This window comes from Cyclospora cayetanensis, unplaced genomic scaffold, assembly GCF_002999335.1.
Source record: "Cyclospora cayetanensis isolate NF1_C8 unplaced genomic scaffold, CcayRef3 CcayRef3_contig_70, whole genome shotgun sequence".
NCBI classification, from domain to species: domain Eukaryota; phylum Apicomplexa; class Conoidasida; order Eucoccidiorida; family Eimeriidae; genus Cyclospora; species Cyclospora cayetanensis.
Window position 1 is genome coordinate 69,450 of NW_020312701.1, and position 21,399 is coordinate 90,848.

The 21,399-nt window shown below is 51.1% G+C and overlaps 1 protein-coding gene across 1 annotated transcript; it reads right to left on the reverse strand.

Annotated features, from left to right (window-relative positions):
- Window positions 1-7,667: 7,667 nt before the first annotated feature.
- LOC34619540 lies at window positions 7,668-16,942 on the reverse strand. The gene is made up of 10 exons (XM_026335506.1): window positions 16,253-16,942; window positions 13,661-15,853; window positions 12,541-13,498; window positions 10,253-12,381; window positions 9,809-9,974; window positions 9,302-9,567; window positions 8,567-9,017; window positions 8,120-8,378; window positions 7,889-7,976; window positions 7,668-7,754 (listed from the first exon to the last, which is right to left on the reverse strand). Exons 1-10 carry the CDS (start codon window positions 16,940-16,942, stop codon window positions 7,668-7,670), a joined length of 7,287 nt encoding a protein of 2,428 aa, XP_026191291.1.
- Between the last annotated feature and the right edge of the window lie 4,457 nt (window positions 16,943-21,399).

Sequence of the window (21,399 nt, forward strand, 5' to 3'; positions counted from 1 at the left end):
TTATTTTCGGGAGAGCGAGGGAGAGCCCCGATTGTTCGCAGGGTCACCTGCCTGATATTGCGGGCGTACAGCTTCAAAGTTCTTCGACCGAAGTCAACCTATCTTGACTTCTAGACTGCTACACTTTATCCACTCCAAGGATTTAACCTATATAGAACGCATCTTCATGCCGCTGTGGAGAAAAACCTCGTGGCATTCCCCGGACATCCCAAGTGCTGCTACTGACACCACACGCTCTACCTACTAAAGCACTGGCATAAACAAGCAAAAAAAAGAGACCCTTGATTGTCTAAATTGATGGGCTTTCAAATGCTATCTTTGTAAAGACCGCTTACGAGCAGGGGACCTCGGTGGCCTCGTGCTAATGCGGTATTTCTTGCTGTCCCACCTTCAAGGAGAAAAGGCCCATCCACAGGTTCTCAACCTCTTTATTCACGAATCCATTCGCCTTCTTGAGCAATGTCAATTGAATAAAGTGTGCGGACGGAGGGGGTGCCTTAGCTACCCGAGTACACACTATGCTGAAAGTTTTCTGCAGTGTTCGTCCCACCTGAATAATATTTTCCACAATTTCAGTGAAGCCCTTATAATGGGAGAAACTATATGAACAGAGTTATTACCAAAGGCCCAATTTTTAATCTGAGTTGAGTGCTCACTGCGTGGTGTGGCTATTCTTGCATGCCCCTTATTGCAGGGCATTGCACCAAACTCCAGCATTGTAGCAGGCTAAGCTACATTTACACACTTTCTTTCAGGCTAGCTACATCGATTAAAAGTGTGAATTCAGCGTGAACTTCTATCATGCTTGCTATTATGTGCTATTTGCTGAATGATACCGTTAGCTCGATACCGAGAAAACGCACTCTCGTTTGCCTTTGCCATAGATGGTATGCGCAACTAGCTGTGAATGAACGGACTGCTTACAAGGGTGCAGCTACGCGCATTCGGGCTGGTCCTCTCCCCTTATGTTGGGAGCTTCTCGGGGACGCGGACAGGGAAGGTTTTACTTTTTTGGAAGATTTAGTAGCAATCTTTTAAGCTTGCATTGTATTTAGAGCTAAGTGTCTCCGTACGGAGATCTTATCGGTAGCATTACAGTTGCTAGCAGCTCCTGGTTCGATGCAGCAGCTCCCCGTTTTATCCATCGGTTTCGAGTGAGCAGTGGGACGTCTGTTTGCCCCACAACAGTTGTCTGCTTTCAAACAGATTATGTTGTAATTCAATGGGCTGACGTTCTTGGAAAAGCTGTAAGGAAAAAAGACCTGTCGATGGGAGCTGGCGGTATTGAAAAGCCTACTGCGGAGGCAGAGCCCGCCCCGCAAGCTTTAACGAACGCGGTAGTCCCGCAGCTTCCAACGAGGCATAAATTGCTAGCCAATGCTATTTTCATTCATGCGTCTATGAGGTTATGCCGGCCAGAAAAGCGCGACAGCTGTAAAGATGCCCAAATATTCGAAAACTGTATTCGCCTGGTTAAGATTTTCTTGCGTTGTTCCCCTGGATTAAGATGGAGAACTGCGTTTTGTTGCACGCTGCTTGGAAGCACAAGCATTTCAGTGGCAGCTCTTTTGATGTGGAGAAAGTCGTCAGCCTGTAGGGAATACTACAGCTCAAGTCTTTGCACAGGCCTTACCTCATTGATTTATGCTGGGATCAGCTCTCCAGCAAGCTTTGAGAGGAATGGGCAAGCTGAATAATCGAACAGCATACAAGAGTCTCGACAAACATTAAAGTTCTGTCCGCCACAGCCACGACGTAAACGATCAGCCGCTTTCGAAGCGGCCCCACGCAAAGTATACCCAGGATGTCACGTCAGTTGGTAACAGGATGATTAGCAACTCACAGAATAAGAGGTTGTCTTGTGGAACTCCCAGATAAAATGGACTGGAGGGGGGTTAGGAGCAATTAGTCGCAATGCCTGTCTCTCTGGCTTAAAGGAAGAGCCAAGTCTGGCATTTGAATCCATAGGTTTGAGCTGTATCATCCAAGTGTAGCCTGTAGTCAATACTGGACCAGAAAACAAAATCCGAAGGATTTTAACTTCTAGGCAACCCAGCTAGCCTCCCAATAACGCCCCCGCTTTAGTCATGGGAGATTCAGTCAAATATTGTGAAGTAAACGCGGTCTAAAAGGCCAAAGAACTTGAGGGACAAGACCGGGGAAAGGGGAACCAGGATACTTGGCGAGCAAACACATGAGCATCCGAGAACATCTTGGCCCAGTCATGCTGAAGCCCACTTAATGGGGTAGGCAGAAGAGAGCCTCACCTGGGCACCGACCATGACATAATTCTGCACAGCCACAAGCAGAAATTAGTGATCAGGACCAGCTAGCAATACTAAACAGTTGAGGTGAGGTCTATATTTTATCCTAGCGAACAAAGAAGTGCCATCTGCCTATTCATTCCTTGATGCTGTCCCGAAGATTCACCCTTGTTAGCTGCCGGAAGAACGCGAAGTTTGACAAATCGGTACTTAAGTGCCTTCCAAATTAAAATTGGGTTTTGTCAGCGGGCGCCAACACTTTTATATTAAACGCTCCCCAAGACAAAATCACAGGAAAGCCATGGGTAGTCCAATGAAAGTGGAGCACGTGGCTACCCCTGCAGCGTGCGAAAATCAATGTGTCAAAAAACGCTAAAACGAAGTATGTCTTGCTTCTCCAATTACGCTCATTTTATCCGTGGTGAATGTGGTAGTGGTGGTACCTCAACAAAGGCGATACAGGCTTTTGATTTGGGCCGCTCAGCAGCACAGTAGGAGGAAACGGTTTTGAGCGCGCATACCATCATACTGGCTCTGTAGCTGCACTTCATCAAATGATATGTCCAATGGTTTGCTCGCGGACCGGCAGGAATGGGCAAATGTCAAGGATGCGTTAGCGGCCCTGCTAAATAAGCACGAGATGCCAGCCGGGTAATACCTGCTGGTCGCTGACTGAGTCGTGTTGCGGTAATCTGTGGGTAAGACCCCAGATATATAACACAAAATTCGCGGCCCACACGGTACCACCAAGACATTGAGCGGCAGGCGAAGCACTTACTGAGAAGACAGAGCGCAGGAGTTGAGCATCCCTTAGGAGCATAAGCTGGTGGTGGCGCATACGACAGATGGAAGTTGTCATATGTGCGCTCATGTTGAGCTAGTAAACAGAATAATTGTGGAATATAAGTTTTTTGACGCATCATGCTGGCTAAACTCGAACCCGAGAAAACGGCTTTATGTGTATGCCGGTAGGACTTGCTAGTACCCTAGCGGAACTGCGGCGTTAATTGATTCGCGGTTTCTGTGAACCTCTTAAAGATGGGTGTATAGCTTTACATGGACATCTTAATAGTCCGCCCGAGCGTTTAGAAAAGCCTGCAACACTAGCTGCGTGGGCTTTCGCTGTTGCAAGACAAGCAATGATATGTGCAGGAACGTCAGTGTTTGCCTTTGACAAACGTAATTGCATTCAAGGGGCTCTGCATTTCAACTTTTAAAAATGAACTTGAACACGGGAAAATTTTGGCGCTCAAGGAGTGACCTTCACTTTTGTCACACATGCCTGTTGCGCAGTGCCACGGGCTTGCGTGTTGTTGGCAAACTTCATTCCTGGGTTTGCTCTGACCGCTCCAACTACGACTGTTCTGCTTGAGAAACCTTAGTTTGCGACCTGATCAACGAAGGCCGATGCTGCAGCAAGAATGCTTTCCGCCCGTCTTAAATTTCCCCGGGAATTCGTGCTGCTGATTATGAGCGTCCTTGGTTCCTAACAATCGATGCCAATGACACCGCGGTGAGTACTCTGCACCGTCAACCGGCTATAGGATCTTTGATGCATCAGGTTATTGTTGGTTATTTTCATCGTTTCGCCGGAAACGCGAAAGGGCATTCTATGTGGGAAAATAGCTTTGTAGGGTTCGGTGTAGCGTCTAGAATTTCCGGCCTTATTTATGTAGGCTTCGCGTTATTGTCCACACCTGCCATCAACATTTAATGTTCCTTTAGGGACTTGATGATCCTAAAGTTGTGGGCTGGCTTGGTTGCTTTCTGAAGTAGGAATGTATGGTGAGGTATTCTGAAGGCATCAACAATGCGCTTGCTTATGTACTTTCGCGACTCCACAGCAATTCACTAGTGCGCAGCACAACTGCTTTTTTCTGGGATGCTTCACTGTGCCCAGCAACAATGAGTTCGTCTACTGCTTGATTCATCCACGCATCCGCTACTGTTACCAAATCATGCATGACAAATTGGTAAAGCAGTATCACGTTGAGGATGGCCTACTGTGCTACAATCAAAATAGGGCCTCTGTCGTATGCACATTTGGATTTCGCTAAGCAATACCGGTATGCGCAAAGCATGTGATCCTGCTCTTGTGGGCCTCGGTGGAATCCACAGTGCGACGAAGAAACTTAGTACTGTCCTTCTGATGCCTAGAATGCATCCTGCACCCGGGGAGAACGCACTGCCATGCCCTGATTGCCAGCACTAGAAGCCACTAAACTTTCCTAAAGCCGGCCTCTCGCGAAGCCTTCAGGCTCCTGCATAGATTTGGACTGTTCTGACAATGGGCTTTGTTGTTGGGCTGAAGTAGGTCGGTAGTCCAGAGAGCATCTAGATCGTTCCCGACGGGCTCAGCGAATATGCCCAATTCACCCGCTTTTCCTCTTCTATCACCGCGAAAAATGGTTCATTCATTCCTAACTTACGTCTGGAGTTCCAAAGAAGTCCGGAGGAGTACTACTGGGCGCAGAGGTTAGACGCTCGTTGGTGCGTGCTGCCGTACCTTTGTGATTCGCCTATACAATGAACACGGTATAAGCCTTGCTTACCACCCTGTGGCAAGTGGGCAGACTGAGCACTCCAACCTCATTTTCCTGCAGCATGTGCAAACTCCATAGTCACAAACGTCTAATCACAATTTTCAGGTTTCTTCGCTACGCTAAATACATACACAAATTATTCAGCAGTCACTAGCCTTCCCTTTACTTTCCCGTATCTCTGGCTACACCAAAGATACCCTCCCCAATCTGGGACTGGGCCTGGCGGCCCAAAACTTGCAGGCACCATTGCCAGCAAAGCGACTCAAAGAACAACATACTAATGATCGTTAACGTTTGGAACTCAAGGAAAGACAAGCACGGCCCGATGTTAAGAGGCGGTCGGCTGTGTGTCTCGAGCCAGGAGATTTGGTCTAGGTGGGTGGGCAGGCTTTATGAGTTTCACTACAAGGCGAACTGATAAGAACTCACGGGAATGTGTTTAGAAGCATTCACACTTTTCTCACGAGTATATGCCTTTCCTTGCCCTATCGATTCCCTAGAATGTACATCGTGTAGCTGAACTACCGCTAGTTGCATGCTTACAAGAACACTCCCGAAGTTATTCACGGACTATGTCGGGCAGCCAGGTGAGCTGTGTGAAGGAAAAGAATTTACAGGGAGCTGTAGAGTTGCTTTTTTCTAGGACAATTTATTACAGACGGCACACTAAACTAGAGCTTCTCTTGACAACATGTGCCAATCTCAGTGTTTGGTAGAGAAGTGGATACCGAGTCTTTGGGCTACTTGTGAACTTTTGGCTCTGTTAAAATAAAAGCGCTGGCCGCCATGGACAGCGTTCTTTTGGGTTCTAGGAAACATTTCCCCCAGCGCATGTTCTACGAGGAAAGCTTAATTTCATTTGCCCGTAGATCAAGTGAAACGTTCTCATGTATCATGGTCACGATGCTCTGCATATTTCAAGGTATATGCAGGCACTATCGGGTATACAAATATTGCTTTATGAGGCGTGAAGGCGGTGTTGCCGTAGTGTGCATGCTGATTCCCTTCACACATTTTACTTTCCTTTTGCTGTCTTGTAGCAGGTGGCTCATTTGTCATAATGCTCCAACGACGGCAAGCCACCGCCGCGGCGCGGTGAGGTTGCCCGTCCTTTTTTCGTTGTCGGCTAGTTCGTGTCCCTTTGTTGCCTTGTATTTCCCTGTAAGGATTGATGCCCACTATCGCATTTCATATTTGCATGGCGTGTGCTTCTGCGTGCAAGGAAAGACGCGTTTGGGCGGAAACTCTTTCGCTGTCCAGCACGGGGTCGGTCTTGACTGAGAGGTACGGAACTTGAGGAAATGTGCTGCTTGAAATGGAGTGGGGAAATCTAGCAGGCGAAGCTACATCTAGGTCCTTTCTCCTGACGTATTTTCACCAATTAAGCGTAGTAAAGAAATGTCTACTAGTTCGGTGCTTTTATGTTAACAGTTGCAGGGTAGTGGCAGTTCAGTACAACATGAATTGCTATTGCGCGCGCATGTGCGGGATGCTGTATGCAGCTGATTGTAAATCCTCGAAGTGCTTTCAGGATGCAACAGCAGTCACCCTAGCTGCTCGTCTACCCTCATAGCTGGAACTCTTAGGGGCACAGGCAGGGAAGAAAAAAAGCTTATTTGAAAACACCTAAATTTTTTATTTCAGCTGCTATGGAGTTTAGGGTTGATTGCATACCTCCGAAGATTTTTGAGGGAGTGTCACGCATGACATATCTGGGAATACGTCATGGTGACCCGGTCCAGCACTGCAACCATGCTTCTACAAAAAGTGGCGTTTGATCACCCAAAGGTTGGCAATCCTTGCCTTCTGCCCCCCCTTCAGGAAACGTGAGTTAGCAAGTAAACAGTTAGATTGCACCCTCTGCGAGTTCTTCTTGATTGAATTTTTACTTCACATCCAGCATCAAGTAGCGCTAGCAAATCCTGACCATTAATGCGAACTCGTAACAACGCATACTCGGCTCATGATGGGATCGTCAACTGCGCTCGTCCTCTTTTTGTATCCTCGTGCAGTTTCCGTGACGCTTCATCCAAGCTCTCCGTATGAAGTTCCAGTACCCCGGCCTCAGTACAACCTTCATGGAAGTCTACCACTGTTTATCTCAAAACCTACGTCCGTTCCCTGCATGGGCCCCACACAGTCCCCGAGAAGAAGGTAGAGGCACAGCAAGGGTGTGCGCAACTTTAATTTCACAGCACAAAGACTATATAGCGAGCTGCACAGAACATCTACAGCCCACGCACACAACATTTCAACATATTGAACTACAACGACGGTACTCTGGCTTGTCTGTATACTGTATCATTTCTAATAGTCAGTTCCTTACCACTCCCTTGCTAAAATTAGCAAATGTAGCAGAGAGTTGTCGAGTACAGCTTGGTCCGCTACATCGAGATTATATACCCTTATGCGCCAGTAGGATTATGAAGGGAGGGCCTCCTAGCGCAAATAATTGCATGCACTCATATGTAGTATCCTTCATTCTCTGTAAACCTCCTGAACTATCCGCTGCAGAGAGGTACCTTTACTGAAAGCCGCTGAGCAGCTTGTCACGCTTGGAGCTTCTATACCAGGCTCGCATTTATACCGCTCGTATCATTGGAAAAAGTAACGCAGTCAAGAAATAAAATAAGCTGACGCCTCGAGCCAGCAATAAGTCCCTATGTATTCCCCGTCCACACCGGAGCTCCAATCCCCACGCTCTTAAATCCTTTTCTCAAGCCGCATGGCGACTTATATGCGGCGCCGATTGCTGCGCTCTGCATATACATGATCTGTAGGTGTGTTTTTCAGGCATAAGCCATTTGTACAAGCCATGCCGTTACAGTCAGAGCCCTGACTGTCCCAAGAGCAAATACACTCAGGAATTGAGGGGAGCGCTCCACCATGAATGCTGCAGCACCTGATCCAGCAGTAGCCGTCTATCAGGGTCTTCCTGTATGCAACCCTGTAGGACTCACAGAACACAGAAATTGTGCGAAACTGCCTGATGCTGCCTCTGTTGCATCCACCCGCATTCAGTGAAAAGTCAGTAATCAACAACAGCAGGACGGTTTCAAGCTATGAGGAAGGTGGACTCACGCGAATGAGATCTAGAAGGGGTGCAGGCCAGTCCGCACATTCTGGAAAAGCAGAGAAACAGTAGTTTCCTTTTACCAGACTAGCGTATCTGCAATACACACGCACCGCTGTGTTTGCCCGCGTTGCTTTCAGGATGCACTTCCCTGCAGAGTGCCTCTGGTACTAGTGCTGCACACCTTGGGGGTCTCGGGGGGCTGTATTCTTTGGAGTGTTCAACGTTTAAAGACTGACTGTTCGTCTTGCTGCACATCCGACGCTCTCCATACCGCTCCATCCGCCCACAAAGAAAACAGTAGTACACCCAGCATATAAATGTCGGCTTTCCTAACATCAAAGAAAACAAGGGACACGTCGACACCTCCTTTCCGAGGGGCCTCCGCGCCGGAGGAGGCCCCTAACGCAAAAGCTCCTTCCCGCACGTAGAGTGGCGGCGGGGGTCTTCCTGTAAGAAGGAGAGCTTCTTTTATCTGCGCGAAGGGTGAAGTTATTCCTGGACCCCACAGATAAGCCACAAGCAATTGGCTATAAGCAGCTCTAACCGTAGCACGGGTATTTGCATCCAGGCCCATACGTTGGTGGATTCTCTCAAATTAGCTGTTTCGCTTTGTAAAAGCCTAAGAAGTATTAGAGGTATCTCAAGATCTACAGGCACACTACATGTAGGAGTAAAGGAGTTACCGAGAGATCGCAAGACATGAAGCGCTTTCCAGGCCTCTGGCGGCATGTAAGGGCCCTTGCCAATTGTTGGCTCGCAGCTAATGAAGGGTGGAGCGTCTGCTGCTGGTTTCGTTGATGTTGGTGGTAACATCACTCTGTCGCGAATTATGGGCCACCTAGCTTGTGAAGGGTAGCGAGTCAAGAGAGATGCCGGAAGCTGGAGGTTCGACCAATTAAACAGGGGTGTTGCTTTAGCAAAGTCGCACAGCCGGAGCTGCAGAGGAAAGCCTTCGGGGACTCCTTTGCCGCTGCTACCATTTGCACTGATGTATCTGTCTACGCACCCAGCAACCATGGAGTGAACAAGAATGTTTTCTGGGGTAAGGTCGAGGTGAGCAAGTCCAGCGGAGTGCAATGCGTGGAGGAGCAGCACCAGAGACAGCTGCAGCTTTCTTTTAAACCAGGGTGCCATCTGAGGGGACGGGCGCAAAAGTCCCACATAACAAAAAACACTTCAAAATAGGTAGCATGCCAAAGCCCCTCAAACCTACCATATATCCATAGATGTACCTGTGCGTCTAGGTAGCATTACATCGCTTCCAACTTGCAGTTCAAAAGAACAGAAATCCACGCAACTAACCTTGGATGTAGGCATAACAGATAGAACGTATAGCGACACAAAAAAAAAGCTGTAGATTTGCAAAAATATCATTTTAGCCTACTGAATACTAGTTTTTATAAACTCCAAATGCTCACGGGTTTGTTAGCCTCCACAAAGTCGAGTAAATCCGACTGTCCGAACAGCTGGAACACCAGCACGACCCTTTCTGTGCGTTGACGTCCCTTGCTGCTGCTATTTATGTGCGGCGGTGGAGGCTGGTGTGTGCGCTGCACCCCACTATTTAGGACACCTTTTGCCTCAGAAATTTCTGGCCGCGACTGGGTGGCTTGCTCCTCGTCTTCCAGGGAGCCGCTGTCTGTAAGGACTGCCAAGAGAGGCGCAGCGCAGTACGGGTGGTACTCTGCAGGAAAAGGCAGTAAACAAGTGGAGAACATCGAGTCATACACTCACATAGTAGATGCCGAGAGGCCTGCAGCTTTAAATGCTAGACACGAGAGGTCTCTCTAGTTATAGCATCCTCGGATATTCTGCAGAGAAGCAATGCAAACACCGAATTGTGTCTAAGGGTCACCCTGACACATGTGGCTACGTCCTGCAGGCGGACGCTAAATTAGATCCCTCAAAGGAATGTTTATAAATACCTGTTAAGAAGGCAGAGGCAGCGGCCTCTCCCACATAGTTTTCCCCGTCGCAGAGGAACTGCCCCTGGAATCTCTGTTGCTGCCTCCACTGCTGTCTCCATACACTGGCCGGAACCTGCTTAACGAAGACTCCTCGTCCAGACTTGAGCCGACCACGGTACATGCGCTGTATTTAAACCGCAGGCAGACATGTGACACAGGGTGCCTTATGATAATTGCAGAAGTTATACAAAAGGATGATTTGTCGACTTGGTGCTGCTTCGTCCCAGTACAGAGTGTCAGGTCGAGTCTGCGGTTTTGCACTTTATTCGTTGTGCTGCAAAGCAAGAAAAGAAAGGGTTATAATCCTTTCATGGCTATAATTCCATGGTGCATTGCAGGAAGTCAATGTCTGGAGAACAGGGCTTATTTAAGGACCTGCTGTCGCCGAGGATTTTCGGCTACCCCAATTGTGGGGACGTGAGAGAGCTGCCAATGTCGGTATAGCTCGCCGTCAATGGTGAAGGTGTCCGCTGGCTGCTGCAGCTGCCGCAACAAATTACGACAGGTTTTCCAAGTAAAGGGGAGAGCTGGCACACGGAGGGAGGAAGGGACTCCGAGAGATGTGATGGTCTTGCTCTGTATTGCTGCTGGCTTTTTGGAATTTGTAGGGGACGCACTGTATAAGTCTGTCATAGCAGCAGACGGCCGGGGTGACTGCGCTATTCTGTGCCGTTTTACGTCGAACGAGAAGCAGCTTCTGTTGCTGCCTTCCTCCCGCTCCACGGTTGAGACCCCTCCGATTATGCAGGAAGCCCTCTCAGAACTTAGCTGTCGACTTATGCTATTTTGTGTTTGCTCCCCCTTCTCTCGAGACATGTCTCTGGGGTCATCAGTACTCTCCGCACGAGTCCAGCCTACTGCTGCACGAAGGAGGTGGTTCTGCAGATGTTGTTCTTCCCGCTGAGATTGCTGCCCAAACTCGACACCCCCAAAGCCATTGCTGAGTGTGTGCGATATGTTGACGGCTTGCTCCGAGTTGTCTATACCTGAAAAAAAAGAGTCAAGGGTCTCTCGGGTATGTTCGCCGCCGCTGCTACTGGCATGTGCTGCTGCGTGGTCAGCAGCAGCTGCGACGCCAGCGGCAGCGGCAGCGCCGTTTTTTGACTTCCGCAGTGGGGGGACAGACGCAGGAGATACCGTGGCAGAAGCAGTGCTGGGCATTTGACGTAGTAGGTCAGCTGCTTGCTTTACATCCTTCAAGGGCACCCCACTAGAAGTGGAAACTTGTCTCCACTGTTCTGCACTTCCGTCTGCTAAGGCACGGGATGCCTGTCTTGATGCCAATGGGATTCGCGCCTCCAGAAGCTGCAGCAGCTCTTGTTCTTTTCGCTGTTGAGCGCTTGGCGATTCGGGGTGGTGCTCCTGCAGGTGCTGCTGCTCTTTCTGTACCAGCTGAAGCGGCTCTTGCAGATGCACAGCATTCAGGTGCGGCCAATGCGTGCCCGACAGTGGTGTTGTGTAGCTGCTTGTGATGCGGTGTAATGATTTTGGAGAAACACTATTTGAACGGGGATGTTGTAGCTGCACAGGGGCTGCCGTCTTCAGGGAATGGCGGGGTGTATGGCTGTCTAAGACGTCGTTTGCGAGTCCTTTTGCTGCTGCAAACTGCAGTGGATACTTGTCATCGCCGTGGAGCCTCTCCATGTTTTCGTGGCTACGTTCTGAACACAAGTCAAGTATGCGATTACTGCTACGTGGGAAACAGACGTATCCTCTTGTTCCGTGCTGCTGCTCCTGCGCTATTCGTGGCAACCCGATTGTGTAGTACTGCGTCGGAAAGCGTTCGAGGCAAGCAGCAGAATCAGAACGAGTTTGCATTGTTTCCGTACCTACGCCAGCCGCGGGGAAGGCCGTTGCATGAGGAGTTTCGTTATTTTGCGTAAGTCCTTCTGCTGCTCGTCCGGGAGTGCCCATGCCGCCTAGCAGCCATGCCCCCACCGGGGAGTTGGATCCGTTGATTGACGCACGCCTCCCGCTGCCTTGCTGAAGCTGCTGCTTCTCGAAGAGACTCATTTCGCGCTGGTGGTGGTCAGTGTGCGTAGAGGTTTGCAGCTGAACATTTGGGCTGGTGGATGAACGGCGAATACTGGCAGCCCGACTTCGTGCAGCGAGCAGCGCTGCATGCGCCGCGGCTGCGGCACGGGCTGCCCTCTGTCTGGCAGAATTTGCTGCAGGCGAGGGACCAGCGGCGTCTGCCGCTAGCGCAGCTCTCTTTGCTGCATTAGCTGCTGCAGCGGCTGCACGTTCCGCCTGCCTTAGAGCAGATGAAGCAGCCGCAGAATCGTTGGCATTTACATCCTCCAGCCACCCCGGAAGTAGAGCTCTAGAAAGCGCATGCTGCAGCGTCGAATTCATCGACGCAGTAGAGTGCGCTCTGCGGTAGGCCTGTGGCTTTGTGGCTTCTGTGCCTAACATATGCTGCGAAGAAAAGCGTCCAGTGGAAGCTGAGCGCTGCAGAGTCCCCTGCGAAGCCGCACTTGCGAGGGGGGCACTCAAATAACGGCGCAGAGGCGGAGCTGTTGGGCCCTGACCTAAAGGGAAGCGCAAAAGGGAAATACCTACAGAAAACAGGAGCTTGGCGCTATTTTAGTGGAGAGTTAAAGACAAGGTAGCTCAACCCAACATCAAAGAACTGCTGCTACACCTAGGAAGGCCAGCATCCGCAACCTGCATTCTGTGTGACATCTTACAGGATGCGTTGTTGGAAGGTGCCGTCACGAGGGGACTTCGTTGAAGCCTTCCTGATGACACTGGAATTTTGTTGGAATATTCTTTTTGGAAGCCGTGCAACTGACTTTCGCGCATGTGCTGCAGTTGCTGCTGTGGCGCTGTGCTATTTTGGCTCTGCAGCCTCACGAAAGTGTTGTTCTGTTGTGTGCTGGGGTATCGCCAGAGCGGCGAGACTGCCGATAAGGGGGTTGCCGAGATGGAAATATCCCGAAGAATGGAGTCCCCAGACGGAAGGGACCTGAAAGCGTACTGGTGTTGCTTTGGACTCTGCATCATGCGCTGCTGCTTGTTCTGGGATATCTGGCTGGTTCTCAGGTTGAAAGGAGATATAGCATCTATAGGAGAGTAGGCTGGTGTTCTGAACCCCCCAAACCTTGACGGGCTGCTGGCAGGAGAGTATATGCGCGCATGTAGGGGCACAGTGATCGCAGCTCCTGTTTTGTTTGCCGGAGTCGCTCTTGCTGACCTTTCGGTGAGAGGCTCTGACGGTTCCCTGCCTGCCCATGTGCTTACAGCTGGCGTGTGAAGAGGGAATGAAGGCGAACTGTTTGAGGCATAAGTCAGCTGCCGCCTCGGCCTTCGCCACTGAAGGCTGTTAAGTCGCGGCAGCGTGTTGCTCTTGACCGGTGTGCCTCCGCGAAATACGCGTGTGGACGAGAGAACAGGGCTTTGTGTCAGTGTGTGTTGAGGGCTGCACTGTTGATGCAGTAGCCTAGATGTGGTGCTGTGTCCGAGCTTATGCCGAACCGATGACGTACTGCCATCCTTGTGCAACTCCTTCGTCAACTGCCTTTCCAATTCAAGGCGCTTCTGACGAAGTTGGTGCTGCTCCTGTAGCAGCTGTCTCTCGCGGAGCTGCAGTTGCAGGTGCTGCTGCGGATGGTTTTGCTGGCGTAATTGGGATTGTGTCTTCTGATCCTGAAAAAAGGTGCGCATCTCCTCGTTGGCATGAGACGGGCTGAACGTTCGCAGTCGTGCAGATGTTTGCGAGCGCTGCTGGAGTGAAATGGAAGACAGCTTCTGTCTGCCCATCGGCGTTCCTGCAAGATCAGAGAGTATCCGCTGCTGCTGCTGATACACCTGCCCTTCGGCAGGCATTTCCCCGCTCACTGCGGGGGTTAACGAGTTGCTTTTTACCATCCTAGCGACATTAGGGGATGCACTCTCTGTGGCCTCAGCTAGTGCCGTGCGGCGTGCGCTGCCGGTGTGAGCTGCAGATGCACTTGTCTCTGCAGGTGTAGGTAGTACATGTGTTGCCGTTGCCGTCCAGCCGGCGCCCCCCAGCTGATGGCGCTGAAGGTCTTGCAATTTGGCACATGCAGCTGTAGCATTGTTTGCAGCAGTAACTGCTCGGGCTGCAGCTGCGGCTGCGCGTTCTGCAGCAGCTCTATAGGGAGAGGAAGTGGATTGGCGGAGGATGGGGCTGACGCTAGGCTGGTCGCGGCGCAGCTGCAGCTGCCGCTGGAGCTCTTGCTGACTCGCATCTAGTGGCGCTGTCTCTGCGGCAAAGGTAATGAGGCTGTCTTGTTGGGGATGGCGAGCAACTGTCCCAGAGTCGGTTGTCTGCAGCGGTGGCAGTCGCAGGGCAGCGCCGCTAATTGGCTCAGGAGGCCCTTGTGGAGCAGGCGATAGTCTTACGCTGCTCATGTGAGATCGAACGGAGCTGTCTGTTGGCTGGTGCTGGCCTGTATCTTGCTGCATTGGCACTGGCTGTTGTATAAAAGGGGGACTTGCCGTCGGTAGCAGTGGATGGTCAGCAGAGGCACAGGATTGTGCACCCGGGCGCTGTAGGGAACTTGTTGGATTGGAGGGCTGCTGCTGTCGAGGCTGCAGCAAAGAAGGTAGCATAGGCTGTAGTACGGGAGAGGCCAGCTGTTCTTGTCCTGTCCCCAGAGGCTCCAGGGAACCTTGACTTGCTTCATGGGGCATCCTAGAGACAAACAAGGGAGGCGAAATTGCGCTGGATCCGATTTGCCGCCTATCTAGTAAGCCGGTGCCAGGCTGCGGTACCGTTGACAGCTTGCTAGATGAAGCTGCCTGCTTTTGCAGGAGTCCCACATTTTTCTGAAGCGTTGGTGACATTGAACTAAAAATGCCGTGCGATTCGGCTTGCTGCTGTGGTGAACACGGCAGCGATTGTTGTCTGGAAGGCAGTAAGAGAGGTACTGCGGAGTCGTGTACGGCCGAAGGGGTTCCTTGTGTATCGGGTAGGGTGTTGCTGGCGCAAGAGAGCGCTGGACTCCGTAAGGCGGATTCTGCTGCAAGGCTCCTCGCTTTAGCGACTACCGCAGCAGCAGCGCGAGCCCGTGCTGCTGCTGCTGCTGCTTTTATCGCGCCATCGCTAGCGACAGCCGCATGCTGCCGCATAGCACACAGAGCCGGGGAGGCGGGGTAGCTGTTGCGTCTCAAGACATTCCTTTGAGGGAAAGCCCAAGACGTGGCTGTGTGTCTCAGCGCCATAGAAGGCGGAGAAAAGAGGGAAGCCCGGCTGCTGATTGCACGGCTCAGTCTCCCCACAGCCGCTGAGGCGCTACCAGCAAAGGGAGAGGAGGTTTCAGCACCGCCTGCTGCTTCGACTGCTGCTGCCCCTGCTGCTGCTCGTGCTGCTGCGGCTGCTGCCGCAGGTGAAGGATCCGACAAAGAGCGCCATCTGAGGCGCTCCCCTGGTTCCTTTATTGAGGAGGGTGTTGTTGCTGGCCAGGCGGAACTGCTGGGCTTTGCGCCATCTAGTCCAGCAGTAGCGGCCGCAGCCGCAGGGAGAAACGGCGGGTATGCATGCAAACCTTTTGCCGTGGGAGGGGTAGCTGCCGCAGGTGTGAGGGCAGGGGACCACAAGCGCGACGCCTCCCCCGTCGAATGCAAAGGCCGCAGTGGCTGATGCGTGCTTGCAGACGGAGAAGGAGTACCAGTTGATCTGGGCATGTTGTCGCTACCCATGCTCTTGTACTTTGGATGCGCAAACTCATGGCGGGCCGTTGGGAAGGGGTCAAGGCCAAACGCTGCAGTAGCCTGCGTTGTGGCTTGGTTCGCTTCTGTAGGCACTGCATGAGCGAGCTCCTCTCCTGCGGCTGTCTGTGTTGTGGACGCTTGAGGCAGCAGCAACGGATGAGATGCAAAACGAAGATGAGGTGTCTCTCCAGAATGGCAACCCGTGGCACCTTGGAATGTACTTGGGTCTGCCTTCCACGAGCTCGATGGCCATGAAAGCCTGCGAGGCATTAGGGACGCTCTTGCCGATGCTCCAGGCGCTGTATCCGTTGTACTGGGCATAGGCTGGTGCGAATAGACTTCGCTGTATGCTCTATGCGGTCTGAGCAAGCGTTGCTGACGCTGCTGCCCCTGCTGCGAGGGGGGTAGCGCTGCTGCTTGCAAGTGTGGAAAGGGGGAGACAGCGGGGGAAGTTGCCAGTCTGCGCTGCGGCGCTTGGGGTGCTTCCCTCTGCGGTGGCATTGGAGCGAACAACTGATGACAGGATACTGTGGGCTGCTGACAGAGGGGACTTGTGGGTTCCAGGGACTGTATCTTGCAGGAGGGGCAGGTCTCAGTGACGCCAGAAACGCCAGCAGCTGTTGCATGTGCAGCAGGCTGCTGCAGCACAGCACTTGTGCGGAGAGGTGTTAGAACTGCTGGAAGTGAGTGCATGCGGATGGGCATTATTGCGTGCTGCCGTACGTCCCTGTTTAGCGCGAGTGGGTAGTGGCCAACAGTGCTCATGGGCCTCAAACCCATAAGGGGGTTGTGCGACGCGCTCGCTTGAGAATCGTGCAAGTTTCTGCTGGCGCTGCAAGGGAGTGCCGTGGCAGTAACGAGGGCACTGGCTGTGGCTTGCACTGCTGCTGGGGTGACCTGCTGAGACGCAGAGCTCATAGGAGCCTCCGAAAGGAAATTGTCAGGCTGTTGGTGGATTGAAGGCTGCTGTGCCTGCAAGGTATCCAAGGCCACACATCCCCCCGCTGAGGCTATGACCTGCCGGATAGCAGCGGCAACGTCTGCTTCTCCAGGCACAAAGGTGTGAATAAGCACGTGGGTGTGCATTGTTGGCGGAGCCTGCGGCTCCTTCGATTGCTGCTGCTGCGCTGTGCCAATCTGAATCCAAGCGACGTGGTCTCCCGGTGCAGTTGCCGCTGCAGCTGACCTGTTTGTCAGGATACTCGGGATAACTGTTGTTGGCGGCACCTGCTGAGACACATGCGGAACGCAGGACTGCTGCGATAGCGCAATGGCAGCCCTGCAGGCAGCAGCAGCAGCAGCTGCTGCTGCTGTCTGTGCTGTTGGTGCACCAGCGCTTGAGACACCTGCATCAGGCGCGATAGCAGTGGTTCCAGAGTCTGCGGGTGCGAGATAGTGACGGTTCAGCTGCATTGTCTCCAGAAAGATTACTGAGGATCGAAAGCTTGCGCTCTTGCTGACGACAGGGCCCTTGTTGGTGCAGCAACAGCAGCGACACGCTTGCTGCTGCTGTTGCTGCTAGTACGCACTCTGGAAAGCAGCTCCATGGGTGTTGGAGGACACGTATTTGGTCGCTCTGTCCTAGTACTGCTGCTACATATACTGCTCAAATGCTCCCGAGGGTCCAGTCTCTTCATGTGATGTTCACAGATCTGTCACGGGGGACCCGGTGGGGACTGCGGAGCTTGTGACATGCTGATATTGGTAAGAAGTCGCATATGGCGCGAAAACGTCTTCGCCGTTCCGTTTGTTTCCCCGGTACAGCAGAAGCAGCAGGGCACCGACAGCAACAAAGGCCGAGATACTCGCTTCACCTCCCTGCGTCATGCACTCTCTCTCATTTAAGCTGTGACGCAAGGAGGTCCTTATCACTGAATCTGGGCGCAACCGCTGTGTGTATGCCACGGTAGGCTTAAGGGGGCCTTAATCACCTGCAGCAAGGGTCCCCATGTAGCTGGTGACCCGATGATATGTCGCCTTCCAGCGTTAGAAACGGTGGCTTTACAGATGAGTCGAAGCGCCCCTAGGATGCGCAGTGTGTGGCTTTGAGCTCAGTGCATTGGAGAATAAGGCTTTAAACTTAAGACAAGTTCTTCACTGCCTCAGATCTGCGGCATGACCCTGGAGACACTCGCCACTGCTAAGCGGGCGCCGGAAGGCAGCGTATGACCTACTGTTTTTCTGCCACTCTTCATATCCCCGCCCATTAAATTCTGTTTCAGCTGCTGTGGTTCTCGCTGTGGTTGCTGCTGATGCTGCTTACTGTCCGTTTTGTTGCTGCCTGTGGGGCTGCAGCACGGCGGAGCGGTTCGGGGTTTAAAACAACTTCAGCGGATTCTTAGGATCCAATTCGTTCTCTTTGGTTTCAAAATAGAAAGTCATCGAAGAAAATATAGCTCGAAAGTTTCGTTACCCACGTGGTGGCATGCACTGGATTTCCAGTGTGCGCGCGCTCTCGCTATGCACGGTCAACCGAGCAAAGCTTTAAATAAGCACATGACAGTCAGAACCCTTTTGGAACTTAGTTAGCGGCTTGTTGCGTGTTATTTGCTGCTTGTGACCTTTTAAGTTAGTTTAGTCTTATCCCAGCCTACCGATGCCAGTGCCCTCCCTAGATGCACACAGGAACTGGACCGAGCTGCTGTCGTTTTGACCCGCGAGAGCACGAACAATAGTCGTTGACAACGGACGAAGGCATGGCCTACTTGTGTGGCACTTGGATAGTGATAGGGGTGGTGCTAGAAGGATATATGCATCAGATTTATATTCTCTCCTACGTTCACGAAGCAAAGCTGTAGTCGGCTAAGCTACTCTCACACTTTCCACTCCACTATTGCGCTTGACTATGAAACACTAAAGAGTTCGATAATTGGTTCGCCCCTTTGTATATCTCGTATACGGCAGAGTGATGTCAGCTCGATACAAGAAGGTGCACTGTTCATGCATATGGGCTTGAAAATGCGCGTCGCTAGCTGTAAATGCTCGGAGTGCCGACAGGCTGCAACGATGCTCATCCTAGCCGACTCTGTTCCCCCCAAAGGGGAGGGGTTTTATGCGCGGGAAGGCCGGAGCTTTTTTGGACCAGCCCCAACAAGTTACCACTAAATTAGTCTTAAACTTGGAGATGAGTGATAGACTGCGGATTTCTTAGATGAACTCACCACTTGGCTCAATGGAGTTGTACTAGCCCCCCGTCATTCACTGATTCTGAATGTATTGGGATGTCATATTCCGTCGAACAGCTTATTGATTCTATTGTAGTCATCTTGTAGATTAATCGACTCGCTTTCTTTGGAAAAGTATTTGGGCGAAAACAGCCCACAGGCAATGGATGCTGAAGACAAGACTTGTTGAGGTGGCAGAAGCAGGCCTGCAAGATGACAGTAGCCCCCACTGATGGTAGAATGGCATAGTTTGTTAGGCGATTAGTTATTTATCGATGCGTCAATGAGGTTATGCCGACCAGAAGAGTACCACAGCGGTAACCATCTGCAAGTGCTCAAAGATTTCAATTGATCGCTAGATGTTTAATGTGCATTGTAGTCCCTGGTGAAGAGAAGCAAGTTCTTGCGGCTTGTTTAATGGAAGGAAAAGCACTTCATTGGAGACTCTATACATGTGGAACCAACCGTTCGCCTGCAATTAAGCTTTGGTGCCGGACTCAGTTTATCGATTTACGCCAATATCAGCACAGCAGCGAACTTTGAGATAACTGAGACAGCTGAAGGGTTAAAGAAAGTATCGGGTAATCGAGACCATGAGACTTTGGCTCTCAGTGACTGCGGCATTATCGAGCCGCTGCGTTCGAAGTGGCTTACCTCATGTTTATGCAGGATGTCAGGCCGGATGCTTGCAGAATGGGCAACAGGTCAGCGAGTAATGGACCGACTGGAAGAGCCTTCCCAAAGTACGACACACTCGGGATTCAGGAGCACTTGGGCGCAATGCGTGTATCTTTGGCTGAAAAGAAAGAGCGAAGTCGCAACTTAGAGTTTATAGACTTTAAGATGTATCGTCCGGCCCTAGTGTGCAATCAAAGCTGGATCAGAGGAAATCTGAAGAACGCTGCACTCCTAAGCATGCAGAAATGGACCCAACAACACGCCTGCTTGTACTGTGGTAAGCAGGGCTACATACCCCGGAGCTGCAGACGCATGAAAAATGCCACAAACCCTAAATAACGGGAGTGGGCGCAGCGGAATTAGTACACTTGGCAAGCAAACACAGGAGCATCAGGAAAACGTCGAGCCCAATCAGCCGGAGGCGCAGTAAACGGGATAGGCAGGAGAGAGCCTCGGTTGAACACCCACCACAAGCCAGGTTATGCGCTGCTATAAAATAAAGTGAGCAATCAAGATTTCCTAATGATGATAGAAACACTGTATGTGGAGTTTTATCCCTTATCCAAGCGGACAACGTGGAATTGTAACCGTTCGGTTCACTCTATGACTCCGTGCAAAAGACGCAGGTTTGATGAAGGGCGGCAAAACACAAGAATTGACGACAGTTTGGTGGTTAGACGTCATTTTAAACCAGAATCAGGTAGACCAGCATGGTCCACCGCTTCTATATTGGACCCGTGTACCATCACGAAATCTAAGGTAAACCATGGGTAGCAAAATGGAAGGAGCGCATGCGGCCACAGCTGCATGCTTTGAAGATGAGCACGCAGGAAGATGCTAAAAAGGAGCAACTCATGGTCCCCTCAGCAAAGCTTATCTCATCTGTGGTAAGCAGGGTACGGTGACGCACCGTCATTGTGCGGGCGGCGCAGCAGCACACTAGGAGAAGACGGCTCTGAGCATGATTCTTGTCTTCCTGGCTTTGTGACGGGTTTTCATTAAGGAATTATATTGAATGAGTGCTTTCAAAACAGCAGGAAATGGCAAGTATTAGCGGATATGCTCCATAATGACGAGTTGCCAGCAGCTCAGTCCCTGATAGTCTTCTGTCCCAAAGTATTGTGTCATCCCCATGTCAGCTCCAAGCTATGTTCTGCGGGTTTGGCACCTCACATACCACAAAGAAGAAAACGAGAAGCACCAGAGTCGCTTACCAAGAGAAGGCACCGAATAGGATCTGACTAGCGCTTTGAGGTAGAACTTGGTATTGAAACCGGACAAGGACGGCGGATACTGCATATGCGTTAGTGCTGAACCTGAAAACAAGATTACTGTAGAAATGAAGCGCCTGATAAATTTTATTAAGCAATTATGATACAAACAAATTCTTATAATCCACGGCCACCTTTTAGAGAAGGCCGAAAAGGCGATCCACACCAGTCCCTGCTAAGAATTGTTTGTACCCCAGCGGAAGTGCAGCGGCGCGTGGAGCAAGATTTGATTTATCTACATAAGCTAGATAATTTATTTGTCTACTGGACGTATCAGTATTTTGCCATAGCCTCCAGGGACAGCTAAAGCATCTAAGGCGTGCGCTTTAGCTGTTGCGAGACAAGCATTGGTATATGAAAGCACATCACTGTTCACAGAAGGGCGTTTTGGGGAGTTCGCTTTTTGACTACAAAAAATGCGCCAGCTGCGGAGAAAAATTAAGGCAATTAGGGAGTGCTGTTACACTTTACTCAACCCAAAGGAATTTGCAGAGTGCTCTGGGCTTGCTTCGCCTTTGAAATTCACTGCTGAGTTTGCTTGGTTCGCCGCTTTTAATGATCTTCAGAACACATTTCCTACGAGCTAGTTAGATAAGGGTGGTGCCGAACGCAGGTTGCCTTTGGATGCCCTGACAAAACTTCTGGAATTCGTGCTGCCGGACTGGAAGCGTCACTGCATATTATCAGCCGATTCAAGTGACATAGAGGTGAGTGCTAGTCTTTCTCAACAGAGAATTAAAGCTTCAAAACACCATAT